Below are 17,158 nucleotides of genomic sequence, written 5' to 3' on the forward strand. Positions count from 1 at the left end.
GACAATATGAAATCCGTGGTTTTTTGCCATCTTGATTAATGAGTGTTAGATGATGTCAATGTGGAGCCCTGACTTCAGACTATGCAAGGTGAAATTTTCGCCAAGAGAAGTACCCATACCGATCAAAACACTCAAATAGATATCAAATCCAATGGTTTCTGCGAACCACGATTTGAATTTCTTGTCGTGAAAGTATCCAATCCGTAAGCTAAGTGTTCCTCAATAAGCATACCGGATTCCAAAAACTATCAAGAGTTCGAACTTCAGATAATCGAAGTTGAGAAAACTAACTTCTGTCCGTTAATCTTCTCATGTACTGGAAGAGTTGTTTCGTCATCATCAAAAACTCTACTGAGATTGGCTTCCAGATTCGCAATAAGAAATAAGATTCATATTCCTAGGCTATCTACATTAGGAAAAAATATAAGTTTCGCGTTTTTGCGTAGCTCCATTTTACGAATCCATTTTAACGATCCATAGGACAGCAGCCTGCCACAGAACAACCAACAAAAAGCATTATGGAGGAAGGCAGGCTGTTGTCTGATTTGTTTCTATGTGTTTTTTTCTAATGCTGACTTAAAACAACTACACTTTTTGTTTTGATTACTCCTAGTATTTAATTTGATTATAATTCTGATGCTTGACATTTTCTCTTTATTTCTGACGCTTTAATTTTTGACTTTCCTCAGAATTTAAAAATATAATTAGAATTTATTACCTGCTGTTTCCGAGTTGACCGACGACCTTTTCAGGGGAAGGACTTTGTTTCAATTGACACCTTTTTTTATTGAAATAAGCTGAAAGGACAATTCTAATTATAAAAACGAACATTTTGGCTGTAGGGCATCGTTGGGTTTTGAACTTTACTTTATCAGTGTTTTCAAAATAAATTAATGTTTACAACCGTTATAAAGTTTAAAGTTTTTGCGTTTTTGGAATTGGTCAATTTGTTTAACTCGAGTTTTCAGAAGTTTCGAAAATTTTTGATTTTGAACTTTTGAATTATGTCGCTAATTTCCACTTGTTATATTTTTAGGGACTGTTTTATGACATTAGCCTATTTTTTCCATTTTTATTGCCTATATTGTTCATTACAATATTTTCTAACAAGCAGACTCAGATGTCAGACTAGTCCCCCCGGTATTTTTTGGGTTTCGTTGCCTTATGTGCAGTGAATCTACGGTGATCAATTTTTCAGTTTCTGCAGTGGTCAATGAGACGACAATTAAAAGCGTTTGAAAGAGCACACCAGTCGCTAACGTGCTGCTCGACTGTTGAATCAAGTTTCTGGTAATCTGTCATCCTCGTGGCAACGTGACGGCAAGTTGTACCTGCATGGGTGGATGCACATCCTTTACAAAGGGTTTTGTAAATAGTAGTAGTAGTAGTAGTAGTAGTAGTAGTAGTAGTAGTAGTAGTAGTAGTAGTAGTAGTAGTAGTAGTAGTAGTAGTAGTAGTATTAGTAGTAGTAGTAGTAGTAGTAGTAGTAGTAGTAGTAGTAGTAGTAGTAGTAGTAGTAGTAGTAGTAGCAGTAGTAGTAGTAGTAGTAGTAGTAGTAGTAGATAAGGCTTCGCAGTTCGTTTTTCAGGGTATTGCTCCCATTCAATTGTCCAGATTCATAAGGTGTTGATTAATGTTGCAGTATCCACACTTGCATACAATGCGCCAAGTGCATTTGTTTTCCTCTGTGTACTGATTGCAGAAATAATTCCAAAAAAATTTTGACAAGGTTTTTTTATTTAAGCTCCTACCATAATTTGAAGAAACTTTGAGCAATAAATTGTAGACAATTTTTGTCCGGTGGAAAAAATATTCGTCGCTTCTTACTAATAGGTTTTTGTTTATTTGGTTTTCTCCTCGGCTATGTTGACGAGTGGTACTTTCCTGAGTACTGTCTAAGTTCGATAGTTCAACGTCGTATTTACCTTGTTTTAAAGCAATAAGTAATTTTAAGTCGTACATCTCAATATAAGGGCTGAAAGGCAAAAAATTCAAGGTAACATGTCGCTGTTTATATTGCTTTTCGTTCAAAATCAGTTTTGCGGCAATTTTTTGTAACTTTTCAATTTATTTCATTTGCGAATTATTCGAAAACCATGCCTGTGATCAATAAGTAATAATCGGTACAACTTAATTTATATAAGTGTTCAGATTAGATTTTTGTTCACATTTTTGAGAAATATTACTTTTAAGCTTGAAAAAAGCACTTAAACCTCTTCGTTTTCTAAAAGAGCAGTTTTCATTCCAATTTAGGTTTTCTAAAACTTGAAGCTCAAGGTGTCGCTGATTTTCTACTTGATCTGGCTTATGGTTGTCAATAGACTCCGTTGTATTTCCCTTGATGTTAAGGAGGTGAGTTTTGTTAAAATTTAGTCTCATTTGATTTTCTTTGCGCCAAGTTGACAAACTAGAAACTGCGGTTTCAGTATTGCATTGCTTCTCACTTATTAAGTTCAAATCGTCAGAAAAGCCGTAGCAAATTACTTCAGTTAGGTGTTCAGCTAGGTGTTTGATGAAAATAATGAAGAAAAGAGGTCCTAATATAGAACCCTGTGGGACACCACTGCTGACTTCTATCAAATCAGATTCCTCATTGTTGATTTTCACATATTGTTTGCGATTCGTTAGAAAAGACGATATCAATTGAATTAACTTCCCTCCAACGCCAATGTTATAAAGCTTTTGTATCAGAATATTATGCGGTACAGTGTCTAAAGCTTTTGCAAAGTCAATATATAAGATACTTAGGTCTTTGATCGCTTCATTATCAAATTTTTTGTACACTGTGTCGAGAAATAATAGTAACTGCAAAGTTGCCGATCGATTTTTCCTGGAGCCAAATTGATTTTCACAGAGTTTGTGTCTCAATAGTTCGTATATTTCATCAAAAATAATTTTCTCGAGTACCTTGGACATGCAGTTTAAATGACTTCTGTGTCGGTAGCAATTTACATCTGATATATTACCGTCTTTAAAAATGGGACTTATTTGGCTTACTTTCCAATATGTAGGATAGGTTCCCTTATTCATTATAGTTTGGTACAAGAATGTGACTGACTTTGTGATTGAACTTCTACAATTTCTTAGCAGTAAATTTCCAATTCCGTCTGGTGCAGTAGATATGTGGATATTTCAATCACTTGAGGTTGTTTCAATCACAATCTTAAATTGCTTCTATATTGCATTTAAAAAGTTGGGATTTCATCTCGACTATTTCTCTCCAATTGTATATCTTTTTTCTATATATTTGAGGCTCTCTGTTTTCCCACGAGGAGCGTTTCGAGAGTTTCGTTTAGAATTTTTGCAGTCAAATTTTCAAGGACTGGTTTTTAACCATATATGGTTTGTTTTAGCTTGCCTCGTCAAAACTTACAATTATTCGTGCACCGGAAAAACCTATGCACCGTGCCTTGCTTTATATGTTTTTTTTTGTTGCAGTGGGGCACAACTACGAAAGTTTAGAACTATAGTTATCGGTAGGCTTAATATATTTGTAAATGAATACAAGCCTTTTTATTGTAAATACTACCAGAAAAGTTGCCAGATAGACCCGAGGGTTCTAGCTAAAGTTGAAACGTGTGTGATTTAGTTAAAATTGACTTAAAACTTAAAAAACTATCAATTGAAATGAGTTTTGCGCAGTTGGTTAAAAAACTAGATTTAGAAATGCGTCTCCCCAACCAACACTGGATGAATATTGGCTGGTCCGGGGCCCTCCCAGCACTGCGTCTTCATAAAGCATTTCGCATTTTTCAAATCTTTCAATATAATAAAAAATATTACACATAAACATCAATTGAGAGAATACAAAACAAAAGAAAATCAACTCTTGAAAGCAAAGAACTAATTGTGGTATGTGTTGGTTAATGTGTTACACCCTCTGATTAGCCTTTGAACTCGAGGCATGTATTGGATTTATACCGAGAGGATAATATTCGTTGACGTGATCGTATGCTAATTTTGCCTGACCATTCTGACTTGCGAGCCATATATGAGTGTTGGTTTCCATTTCAGCGTATAAAGATGAGATAAAATTAAATGACGGCGTGATTTTTGATAAAAGTTAAGAGTACAAGCAAATTAATAGCTTTGTTGTTGAATATGTACGTGCTGCTAACCATTTAACCAGAAGCCTTTGATGACCTGTTTTTCAGATATGTATATTTTATGATTGTGTTTGATTTAAGAGCGCTGTGTTTAATCATTATGTATTCTAGCATTCGTTTTGTGTGGCTGCGTATTCGACTATGAGTTGTTTAGTTTCTCTTAAGTCTTCAACGCGCGTTTCATTGCAATTTACACAAAAGGCCGTGGCACTTGCTACCACAGCTACCAGCAATCACTATTCAGGGATTATATTCCGCAATATTTTGCGCAGTTTTATTACGTCTACTCACTCACACTGTATTTGCGTAAGCAGAGGCTGTGGAACGCGCCATTCCGCTTGTTTAAATACATGTTTGAACCAAGCAGCAGTTCAAATAAAGCAGCTTAAATATAGCAATATCAGTGTAGTGGCCCCTCATTCCACGTTAAGTACTACTGCTCGCGCGAATAGAAATTCTGACAGCCCAAATATTGTTGCAAAATCCTCAACGAAGGACATTGGCACAGAACGCTGTTTACTTAATAGTTTGTCATTTAACATTAGTAAATCCCGCAAATCGTTTTATTCAGCTTTAACAAAAGACAAAATGACTGTGACGAACGGAGAAGCACCCAAACCTGCTCTGTACGGAGTCGGTGATGCAAAAAATGCCTCAACCGCTAATTGGGTTCCCGTCCTTTCGGGATCTGCAATGAACCCCAATGTAAAGAACGTGCAATATGCTGTCAGAGGACCAATCGTGCAAAAGGCTACCAAATATGACGAAATGATCAAAAGTGGGAATGGAGGTGATCTGCCATTCGGAGAGGTGATCAAGGCTAACATTGGTGACTGCCAGGCAATGTTGCAGAAACCGATCACATTCCTGCGACAGGTTAGTAAAATGTCACAGTTTGTTTGCTCTCAACAGAAATGTGTGGTGGTTCGGCGCATATATTGGCGAGGGTAAAAGATGCAGAAATGTCAAAGTTTTAAATTGCTAATGTTTAATAGCCGCGAAGCGATAGCGGCTATTATTGCGGACATCGTGGTTTTTTTTAACAATTCAATGAATTTGAATTGTATTGGGGCGCTGTCTTTTTATAAAGATATGTTCACATATTTTTATGATTTTTGAAGTCAAATTGGAGTAGTGATTTTAGTCACGCCAAAACAGGAAATTGAGCGAAAAGGCGAGTGGTTTTCGGCCGTAAAATTTTTTTGCTCTAATTTTAAAGTAGAGTGAGAAAGCGGTGTTTGAACAAAAATTCGCTTTCTCGCTAGTGGTTTTTTGTTGACATGCGGCAATTTCACTTTGATTTTTACTGTTTTTTCAATTTTTTGGGTCGTTTTTTTTCTGAATGGTTTTCCCAATCCATTCATAGTTCCTTCTAGGCCTAGTTTTTTGTTTGGACCAAATTTCTTTTTCGCGCTAGTTGTTTTTTTGTTCACATGCGGCTGTTTGATATTGATTTCCAAAATTTTTTTGATCTGATTTTTTTGGAAATGGATTTCCCAATTCACTCAGTCAGTTATAGGTCTAGTTTTTGTTTAGTCGATGAAAATTCTTTGAATTGTACGTTAGGACTTGTCCTGCTATGTTTTAATTCGTCGTCTCCATCGATGATTCGTACGACCTGACTTCTGGGAATTGACTTTATCAATGACTTCAGTGACTTCTTCTGCTTTGCAGTTAAAATTTGTGTGCGTGACATCATTTCTGCTTTTAGATCAATTGCGTGACTTACCTCACTCAAAAATGACTTCTGAACTCACTTATGGAACTTTAAATTTTATAAACATTTTCCAGTTAAAGATCAATAGTGTGTATCTAAGTAGTGCCAAACTTATATGCCCTAATTCTTGAGTATTAGTCTTGTGTTTTTGATTTTGAATATCATTTTTTGAAAAAGCTCTCTTAAGGCTTTTTCCTTATAGATCGGATGTGTCATAAAATTGGAAGTCCAAATCAAACCCAAAAAGTCTAGTGGTCTATTAAAGGACTGGTGATCGATCTGTCTATCTAATTTCTTTAGTTGCTTCAATTCATGGAAGGCCACAAGCGTCTATCGCGGATATTATCCGGCAATCTGCCGGCTATGTTTTTGTTATTACGAGCAGATATTGGGTAAGTTGCAGTACTTAGAGATAGTATTGTTTTGTTGATAATCAACAAATAAATCTTGCGCAAGCCCTTAAGTGTCAGTAACTTTTTTTGCTATGGTCTGAATATTCAAAATGCAGCCCATAGTTAAGGAAAATAGTGAAATTTGCTCTATTTTAGGTGCTTTCTGCCTGCCTGTACCCAGATCTGTTGGATATCAGTCCGCCAGTATTTCCAAACGATGTTATTGAAAGGGCCAAAGAGATCCTGGGAGCGTTACCCGGCGGCAGTCTTGGTTCATACAGTGAAAGCACTGGCCATCTTTACTGTAGAAAGGTGGGTCAGCTGATTAAGCTCAGTTTTCTTCCTGAGGTTTTCCGATTTATGAACAGATGTGGTTTCGGAAGAGTTGAGGTGGCTTCAATATTGGTTTGGAAGTAGTAAATTAACGGCTAGAAGAATTTTTACACAAATGTCAAGTTGGTTGCTGTCAAAATGCCGTTTTCTGTCTAGTTAGCTGCTCTCAAAACTTATTTTCGCGAAACAATCGGTCGATTGCAATGGAAAAGGACGTAAATTTGAGGGATACACGATATTTTATGAATATCAAGTAAAGCAGAGAAGTTAAAGTAAAAAAAATACGGAAACACAGTAAGTACATATGAAACAGTATTTGATTAGCAACTAGTTGGGGCGTTGGATATTAGGCGAAAATTCTATCATGCGAAGGGAAATTTTGTAGCCTTTAGGTGAAATTTTTGAACTTAAGTTTTGTGGAAATTGGGCGAATACCAGTTAAAACACTTGACCAGAGTTGTCAAATTTGACCAGAGTTGTCAAATTTTGAGCATTTTCACGATTTTGTTTAGCTCTAACTCCGCACACGCAAGTTTCTGTGCGTGTTTTGAATTGGTATTTCTAAATTATTCACGTTAAAGCTATTGATCAGCAACTTATTTTAAAGATTAACGATCTGTTCCTTGTTAATAGCCGCCGTTAGCCTCTCAGCGGCTATTATTTAGGCGCTCTCCTTTTCACAATCCCAGAATTCGGTTTTACCGGTGCTCTGTCTTTTTTACGACTCGAAGAGGAGGGTTCGAGGAGCGTCTTTTTTGATCGGTAATTTTCAAAGTGTATTTGAAACAGGGAGTGAAATTAATGAAAACAGTGTTTAGGTCGAATTGCTCAGAAGCAGAGAGAAGAGAGTGCTTTTCTGTTCATGCTATATTTTTTAGAGAGAGCGAGAAAAGTAGGTGAGAAAAAATCGTTAAGCGAGCAAATGTTTGATCAAGTGCGGCATTTTCAGAGCAGTTTTTTTAGTTTAAACTCCAGTTTTTTTAGTCAAAGATGTTTGTATTTTTTCCCGAATTAGTAATTGTGTGTTTGGAACGTTTTCTGACCATCTGAATCAAAATGGTTTTTAGATTCAATTTTGAGCTATTTTTTTAAAAATATTTTGCCATGTACGCTTTTTAAGCAGTTTTTGTATTCTTCTTCAATTTTTTATAGCATTTTGTGGAGTCCTGTGGTTCAATAGAGCTGTTTTAGTGGTTTTGGTTGGCTTTGCGATGTAGTTGTTTTTGATTTTGAGTTGCTTTTTTAAAGATAACTTGAAGTAAATTTAAGCAAATTTTTGACAATTTGTCTGTTTTTTTAAGTAAGTTTTTTTTTAAAAAAATAGATTTGCTCATTTTAAGCTTCCCGCTATTTTTTATTGGTAAGCCTTTAGTTTTGATCAAGTTTACAGGTATTGCTCCTAAAAGTTGCCATTGAATGTCAGACAGGCGATATTTCAATGAAACAAGTACAAATTTTTTAGTTTTTTGGGGTTTGTTTTGTGTTTTTGTTGTTTAGTAAGTCTTTGCCAGGTGTTGTATAGTCGAGTGCCTGAATAGAACCAGTAATAAAATTTATTTGCCGAATGAGCCAAAATTTTCCAACGTTCTATGGATAATTTTGTTGAAATGTTCTGTCAAATTTTTTTTCAACACTCCTTTATTTTTTCCCCCGGTTTTCGCTATTTGCACTATTTTTTTTGCCTTTTCTGTTAGTTGCAATACGGTTATTGAATAAGAACTAACTGTCTCCATAAGTTTTTTGCCTGTAGTTGTCATGGAGCCGCAATTCGTAACGAAATTTTTGTCAGTTTTTGTTAGTTACTTTTCCATTGTTATTTAGCCTGTCATTTTTTCCAATTGATTAGTATTATCAATTAGGAGGTTCATTATGTTAGTTAGGGTAGTCAATTTTCCACTCCGAGTGGTTTCTGGAAGTCTTGCGGCTATGTTTTTTCGTAAGATGTTTTTACACATTTTTTTTTACGAATTTGATCTTTCAAAATGGGATAAACAGGTAAGTTCCAGTGGACATTGAGTTTCATTAGAGGCTCAAAGGCGGCTTTAGAAGTCCTGCAAGTGCTTAGAGTGGTGCAGCTGTTGAGAATGCAATAATTCAAGGTTAAAAATTCGTTTTTAGGAGTTTTCGAGACCAAAATGGCCTAATTTTTCTCGTTCTTTTGTTTGATTAGTCTTGAATTGACGTTTGTCAAAGTTGATGACGGTATTCGGCAAGATATAATGATTTTTCATGGCCTTTTTTGAGCTATATACTTTGGTACTGCAAACATAATCACGAAAAATGATACTAATTTTTGAGATTTTTTTTCAAGTTTTTGTCAGTTTTTCCAGCCTTAGGGGCCATAAAGCCGCCTCGAGCATTTGCTTATGAGTTACTGCATATTTTCTAATGACAATGGAACAGCTTTCATCTTTTTAATGTCACAAATTTTTACAACTTTTTGAAAAGATTTTCAATTTCTAAGTTTTTTCTAAATTTTTTGTCCTTTGAGTTTTTTCAGCCTCAGGGGCCAGAGAACCTTCTCTAGGGTCTGAAATTAGGTTTCAGAATAGTTTTTCGTAGCAATGAAATTGTTTTTAACATTTTGAAATCACGAATTTTAGCAATTTTGTGCTAAAATTTGCTATTTTAAAAGTATTTGTCTTTTCCTTGTCTCAGTTGTCAGGTAACCCCTTCGAGGATTGGCTCGTATGTTGCTTGGGGCAATGGAATGTATTCAGATTTTAAATATTACAATTTTTTGCAATTTTTAAACCTTGAATATAATTGATAATATAATAGAATATAATAGAATTACCTTGAATACGCATAAACTTTGAATTTTTTCCGAAAATTTGAATTTAATTGTTCTGATTTGATTGAAAATTTCTTAGTTTTGTATAATTACTTTTACTGCGCAATGCTTAGTTTTTAGTCTTATTTTTATTGGTCTTTTTAAACTGCAGCTGTAACAGTTTATTTCATATGTGGTATGTCCCAGGAAATACAAGGATTGTTAGTTCGTCGGCTCTATGTAAGTGTGCGGCAATTCTTTGGGTATCAATACAAGTTTGAATGCATGAACTTAAATTGTTCAATGGAAATCACCTATACTTTTAATATTTAGCAGGAATCTTGAGGAACCCAGTGGAACAAATTCAGGTTGAGTACTCATCGACTTAATGATCTTTCTATTATGCTGAGGGTACTGAATGGTAGAAAACTTCTTTTTGGGCTTAAACTGGACCCATCTGAATTTTCCTCCCGAAAACTGCTAAAAGCTTTTTGTTTGTTATTAATAGCCGCCCTCATCTTCTCAGCCGGCTATTATAGCGCTCCTATTTTTTTTTACGACTCGAAGAGGAGTATTGGAGAAGTCCTTTTTTTAAATCAATTTTATTGGAGTGATTTTCGAAGCGGGAAATGAAACGCGTGAAAAAATTTGGTGTGATTTTGGCGCTGAACAAAAGTGAGGAGCGGAGCGAAAAGAGAGTGGTTTTTGTTCATACCGCTGTTTTTGAGAGAGCGAGAAATTGATGTGTGAAAAATTTTTCTAGGCGAGCGAAATTTTTTTGTTCACGTGCGGCATTTTAAGGCAGTTTTTTTTTTATTAAGAGCCGCCCTCATCTTCTCAGCCGGCTATTATTGCGCTCGTATTTTTACAATTCAAAGAATTTGAATTGTATTGGGGCGCTGTCTTTTTTTTTTTAATATCTGTTCACACATTTTCATGATTTTTGAAGTCAAATTGGAGTGGTGATTTTGGTCACGCCGAAACAGGAAACGGAGTGATAAAGCAAGTGGTTTTGCGGCGAGAATTTTTTTCGCTCTAATTTTAAAGTAGAGTGAGAAAACGGTGTTTGAACAAAAGTTCGCTTTCTCGCTAGTGGTTTTTTGTTCACATGCGGCAATTTCACTTTGATTTTTTACTGTTTTTCGATTTTTTGGATTGGATTTTTTTTCTAAGTGGTTTTCCCAATCCATTCATAGTCCGTTCTAGGTCTAGTTTTCTGTTTAGTCGATGAAAATTATTTGAATTGTACGTCAGGACTTGTCCTGCTTTGTTTTTTTTAATCAATTTTATTGGAGTGATTTTTGAGGCGGGAAATGAAACGCGTGAAATTGGAATACTTTTGGTGCTGAACAAAAGTGAAGACCGGAGCGAAAAGAGAGTGGTTTTTGTTCATACCGCTGTTTTTGAGAGAGCGAGAAATTGATGTGTGAAAAAATTTTATAAGCGAGCGAAATTTTTTTGTTCACGTGCGGCATTTTAAGGCAGTTTTTTTTATTAATAGCCGCCCTCATCTTCTCAGCCGGCTATTATTGCGCTCGTATTTTTACAATTCAAAGAATTTGAATTGTATTGGGGCGCTGTCTTTTTTTTTTAAGATCTGTTCACACATTTTCATGATTTTTGAAGTCAAATTGGAGTAGTGATTTTGGTCACGCCGAAACAGGAAGTGGAGTGAAAAAGCGAGTGGTTTTGCGGCGTGAATTTTTTTCGCTCTAATTTTAAAGTAGAGTGAGAAAATGGTGTTTGAACAAAAATTCGTTTTCTCGGTAGTGGTTTTTTGTTCACATGCGGCAATTTCACTCTAATTTTTACTGTTGTTTCGATTTTTTGGATCGGATTTTTTTCTAAATGGTTTTACCAATCCATTCACAGCTCATTCTAGGCCTAGTTTTTTGTTTGAATTAAATTTTCATTTCTCGCTAGTGGTTTTTTTGTTCACATGCGGCATTTTGACACTGATTTTCTGTTTTTTTTTCTTATTTATCTGATTTTTTTTTTTAAAATGGTTTTCTCAATTCACTCATAGTCCATTGTAGGTCTAGTTTTTCTGTTTAGTCAATCAAAATTCTTTGAATTGTACGTCAGGACTTGTCCTGCTATGTTTTTTACTTCGTCAAACTTTTTTTCGCTTTACCATTTTGCTGCGCTTTTTCGACATTTTGCGTGAAATCTTTTTGACTTCTCTAGGCTAGTTTCTCTCTTCTCTCATTCTGCTAAAAGTGAATTTGAACATCAGTTGCTAAGCAAAGCAATTCAAAATGAACAGAGTTAGTACAAAAATGGATGTCAGAAATAGAAACGGGATAAACCCATAAGGCCCAATTTTAGATGCCCGCTATTTGAACGTCGTTCCTATAAGTCTCATTTACCATCTCTAATGCTTATTGTTATTGATGGTAGCCCCTGTAGCCTCTCTCTAAGAAACAGAAGTATGTTCAACTACGAAATGCCATCAAAATAAATCGGACTTAAAAAATATTTTTGTACAAAAATCTTTTTTTCAATATTCTATTCGTTCAATCCCAATCATGCTTATTGGAATCAACGGCGGCTATTTTCCGGCAATCTGCCGGGTATGTTTTATTTTAATTTAGAGGTTTGGTTATGATTTTGTTTTAATTTTAGGCTGGTTTCGGTAGTGGTTTGAAGGTTTCTGGAAACTCATATGAATTTTATGATAATTCTTGAGGTTTTTAATGTATTTTGCTGATTTTCGGGCTAATTTTTGCGTTTTTTTGACAATTAATTTGTTTTATTGGCTCAAATGGGTATTGAAGAAACCCCTTCTACTTGGGAAAATTTATGATGACAATTGGGTACACTTTTGTGGGTAGGGATCATTTTTTGTTGAGAAAAATGACAAAAAATGGCGAAAATTGGAACTATTTTTCTTAATTTTTTGCAGTTTTTCGTTTTTTTTCTGTTTTTAGCTAAGTTTATTTGCCTATTATGACTTGCCTATTGTTTTGCAAGCATCTGGATACCCTATTGACTGAGGGGAATTTTTCTTTGGATTTATATGTTTTTGAAATATCAAAAAATCTAGTAACTTTTTCCAGATTTTCAGTGAAAGTTGTTTTTAAGAGCTTTTTTTTTCATAATTTAGCCTAAAGTTTTTTTTTCAGAATTCACATAAGTGGTTTTTTAAGTTATAGTTGTTTTGATGAAGTTATTTTAGCAGAGATAGTTTTTTCGGGATCTCAATTTATAACAAAATTTGATCAGATTTTTTTATCATATTTTAACAGATTTGATTTTATTGTTTTTACTTTTTTGTTTCATGACTTTGTTTCAAGATGATCATAAAATAGTAAAGGCTTTTTTTGTTTGATGAGTAGTTGGATGGCGTTTAAATTGATTTTCACTTCGAGTTGTTTCCGGAATTCTTCCGGTTATGTTTTTTACTTCGTCGAATAAAAAAATGTTTCGCTTTACCTCATTTTGCCGCCTTTTCAACATTTTGCGTGAAATCTTTTTGACTTCTCTAGGCTGGTTTCTCTCTTCTCTCATTATGTTGAAAGTGATTTTGAACATCAGTTGCTCAGCAAAGCAATTCAAAATGAACAGAGTTAGTACAAAAATGGATGTCAGAAATAGAAACGGGATAAACCCATAAGGCCCAATTTTAGATGCCCGCTATTTGAACGTCGTTCCTATAAGTCTCATTTACCATCTCTAATGCTTATTGTTATTGATGGTAGCCCCTGTAGCCTTTCTCTAAAAAAGAAGTATGTTCAACCACGAAATGCCATCAAAATAAATCGGACTTAAAAAATATTTTTGTACAAAAATCTTTTTTTTTCATTATCTTCTTTTATTTTAATCCCAATCATGCTTATTGGAATCAATGGCGGCTGTTTTCCGGCAATCTGCCGGGTATGTTTACAACTGCTAAGAAGATTATAAATGATTGTTCAGCAGTTATTGATGAGTCAGTCACTGAAGAGGATTTCTTGCAATGGGATCAACTGCAAGACGTTTGTAGAGAAAGTTTCGAAAAGTGTTGTCTGATAAGTTTCGAAAAGTGTTGTCTATGTTGTTCGCATAATTTTTTTTGCATGATTCGATGGTTTGTTTAGATTGTGAAAACTTTCATCGAGACTCGTGATGGCTATCCTGCAGATGTTAACAACGTAATACTATCAAACGGAGCGAGTGAAATCATCAAGTTGACTCTTCTTACCGCCACATTTGGTGTAGGCAAGGGTCGAACTGGTGTCATGATCCCAATTCCGCAGTATCCACTGTACTCTGCCACAATTTCTGAGATTGGAGCTGAAAAGATTGACTATTACCTGGACGAAGAGGACAAATGGTCACTCAGCATTGATGAACTGGCAAAATCGTTCAAAGAGGCGCAAGATTATTGTACTCCTAGGGTTCTCTGCGTCATTAACCCTGGAAACCCAACTGGGCAGGTTCTGAAGCGCGAGAATATCGACGAAATTATCAAATTTGCAGCTGAGCATCAGCTTGTGCTGATGGCCGACGAGGTCTATCAAGACAACGTCTACGATGCAGATTCAGAGTTTTGTTCGTTCAAAAAAGCTTTGATGGAGCTACCGCAATACAAAGACAGGTTGGAATTGGTGTCGTTCCATTCAATGTCGAAAGGCTTCATGGGCGAGTGCGGAATCCGAGGTGGATACGCCGAGTTTATCAACTTTGACTCAGAGGTAATGACTGAGTTGAAAAAGCTCAAGTCCGCCCAGCTTTGTTCAGCTGTATCTGGCCAAGTAGCCCTCTCAATAGTTCTGAACCCACCGAAACCTGGCGAGGAATCCTACGAGTTGTTCATGAATGAGCGAAGTGCAGTTTTGGGAACACTCAAGAGCAAGTCGGTCAAGGTTCACGATCTGTTTTCCAGAATGCCGGGTATGCGAGTGAACCCTATCATGGGTGCCATGTATTGTTTTCCAAGAATAGAGCTTCCACAAAAAGCTATTGATGAAGCTAAAGAGGCCGGTGTCGCTCCGGACGCGTTTTATGTTGAAAAGTTGCTGGAAAGTACGGGGATTTGCGTTGTCCCCGGTTCAGGTTTTGGACAGCTTCCGGACACCTACCATTTCAGGACAACAATTCTACCTCCGGAGGATAAAATTGAAGCAATGTTGAAGAAGTTTGAAGAGTTTCACGTTGGATTCATTGAGCAATACAAGTGATATACTGCCGATGTTGAGTAGTTCTTATAACATTGAGTAGTTGCCTGCATAATTAGTTGAAACTTTGACCAATCTATGCTTATTAATTCATCTCTGACTATTGTACGAATTGAAGAATTTGTTAATAGTTCTGAAAAGCATTGACAATATATTTTATTATGAATTTTCATTGTCTATTTATTGCTGTATATTTTGACCTCAATTGAGGCTGAAAATTTTGTATACATTTGTCAGCATAGAGCAAGCGTCGAAAGCCTCTCACTTATAGTGTAATGTAAAATCGTTGCTTGAGGCCAATGAATTAAGGTATTACGCAACCTAGGGTATTGAATTTTTTTAGTGAACGCTTTTAGTGATACCAACTGAATGTCTTATTTGTTAACAGTTTCGTTGCCAGCTTCCGTTGTCGAATCAATTTTACAGGAACAGAGAATGATAAATTCATTTTGCTAAACCGTCACGTGTGAGTGACAGCTGGGAAAACAGACAACGTTGATTTTGGTGAAAGTAAATTAAGTTAGAGGAAAATTGGTAAACCGGTGTTTTTCTGGCGAAGAATCGCGGACGTCAAAAGACTTTGCTGAATTTGTTCAGAAGAGAGTGATTTATCTTTAAGACCGTAGGTTCGGTCAATGGCCTAAATAACATTAATGACGGCCCGCCAAGTGTATGACGACCGATAGTAACTTTACTGCATGTAATCCGCACCACATAACCTTGAAAATGAAGATGATAAGCCATGGTTAATGAGAAAGAAAGTTAATGGCTAGCAACCTTAAATATTTCAAAACAGAATAGGTTCGTCCTGTGATGCGCATTGATTGAATGGGTTTTTCAACCCGTTGTTTCAATTTTAAAGCACGGTTTTCTTCAGCAAAGTTTATAACCATATTCTTAAGTGTACCAATGGTTCGCTCTAGGTTGCCCTGGCGCGTTGATCGCCGTCTAGTGAACATTGGTTTTGATATTTATCAGATAGTTAAGTTCTTTCTAGGTAAATGCAAACCCATGGTGTGCAATTTTTCTGCGTGATATTCCGATGTTAGAGATATGCTTACTGATGAACAGGGTAGCTTGAGCTTTATTAGTTTTAGAATATAAAAACGCCAGCTTACTAAATACCGGTGAAATCGGGTTGAGCTTCTTATTTGGTTGTTGTGAGTAGTCTGGCGGAGTTAGATCCTCTGGTTATGTTGTTGTTTATTAAATATTAAAATACGGTAGAAAGAAAAGTGTAAGTTCGGTTGTTTTTGAGATATTTGTTCTAGTTTAAACTAGAAAATGATAGTGAAAAGTTTGGAGAAAAAGACTAGGCTGTTGTCTGAAGCCGTTATCTGACACCATAATCAATCCAATTCCGCTTCGTCAATACTATCAGTGAAGTTTTGAGCCGTTAGGAGGCGGAAATCCGCGTACTCGTTCATAATGAAACTGTTTTCCTGTTTGCCGATATATTGAGAGAATTTACTCTGCTCATCTCAAAGTGTTAGTTTTTCCTTTAAAAAATATTTAAAAGCGGGAGCTTTAAGCGCCTTCCATAATCGTGTAGGCGCCTAACTTCTTACCCTTCTGCTCTACAAAACTAAATAACATAGAGTTTTTTGTGGGGGAATTTATTGCTTTCTTCTTGATCCTGCTTTGCTTTTAGTAGTTCCACTGGGTTGCAAATGTCAATCTAAGAGCAGGAAACTTGAGTCGTATTTGCGCGGCCTACTGAAATTAGGCAATAGTTTGGTTTTGGTTCTGTATAATCCAGGCCTAAACTGATTTTAGTCAATAGAAGTTAAAGGCTGAGATGTTAATATATTGTTGGCCTAAGTGTGCTTTAATTCGTTTGGCGGGTGCTAAGAGTAGTGTTAATTAAAGGGTGCTTCAAAGTATGCGGTCGGTGTGTCGTAATAATTATTCGTTCTTTTCTAGCAGCTCGGTTACTACAGCTCACCCCTCTTTTTAGTCAGAAATAAATTTAAAAAGTTAAGCTACATCGTATAACAGTTTAAATGAAGAGCAGATAGTTTCGAGCTTTCTCTGTTTTTGGCAATTTGGTCCTGTTACGGACAAAAACTGAAGTAAAAGTAGAACGATTGTGGGATGCTGTTGAGAATGAGTGGAGGGTTTCCCAGATGTATGAATGAAATCACAAAAGGCGATAGGGTAATTTGTGATTTTAAGCTATTTCAAATGTAGATTGTTGACGTAAGAAAGCAATTGCAGATGGCAATAAATTTGGCTGTATAAGAAAACAATCCCAAATAGCAATAGTTTTAGCTGTGTTAAACAGTTGCAAATCACAATAAGAGGTTAAAAAGAGAATTCCCAAGAGGTGATGTGGGAATGTAATTCCCAAGTGGCCAAGAGGAAAAGGAAGGAATAATAAATGTTGTTACCGGAATTTCTCTAAGAAGTTTTTGTCCATTTTGGTTCGACTTGATGTCTCCTCTTTTTGTTGTTCTCGTATTACTTTTTTTTCTCGTCTTGAGTCTTTTTGCTGTTCATTTTTCTGTACCTTTTTTTCTTTTAATCGCTAATTTTCGTTTTGAGATTTTGTTTTCTTCATCAGCTCTTTGCTTTGAGTTTTCCAGTTGTAGGTTTTTATGCGAAAACGATCTACAAAGGGTTTACTTTCAGCTTTGGATTGTCTGTTTTAGTTTGTGTGTAATAGCATTTTGTCTCCA

General features: G+C 35.8%; 1 protein-coding gene across 2 annotated transcripts in view; it reads left to right on the top strand.

Annotated features, from left to right (window-relative positions):
* Nucleotides 1–14,646, top strand: part of LOC142341610 (alanine aminotransferase 1-like) — a 34,163-nt gene extending 19,517 nt beyond the window's left edge. The window contains exons 2-4 of one of the 2 annotated variants that reach the window (XM_075392697.1): nt 4,678–4,982; nt 6,372–6,527; nt 13,401–14,646. In XM_075392697.1, coding sequence (XP_075248812.1) covers nt 4,695–4,982; nt 6,372–6,527; nt 13,401–14,483 — 1,527 coding nt within the window. In that variant the 5' untranslated portion in view covers nt 4,678–4,694 and the 3' untranslated portion in view covers nt 14,484–14,646. Of the gene's footprint in view, nt 1–4,132; nt 4,983–6,371; nt 6,528–13,400 lie in introns of those variants that run through there. The other variant, XM_075392696.1, reaches the window with a different exon arrangement.
* Nucleotides 14,647–17,158: the final 2,512 nt, after the last annotated feature.

Source organism: Convolutriloba macropyga, chromosome 6 (assembly GCF_964194025.1).
Source record: "Convolutriloba macropyga chromosome 6, txConMacr16.3, whole genome shotgun sequence".
NCBI classification, from domain to species: domain Eukaryota; kingdom Metazoa; phylum Xenacoelomorpha; order Acoela; family Convolutidae; genus Convolutriloba; species Convolutriloba macropyga.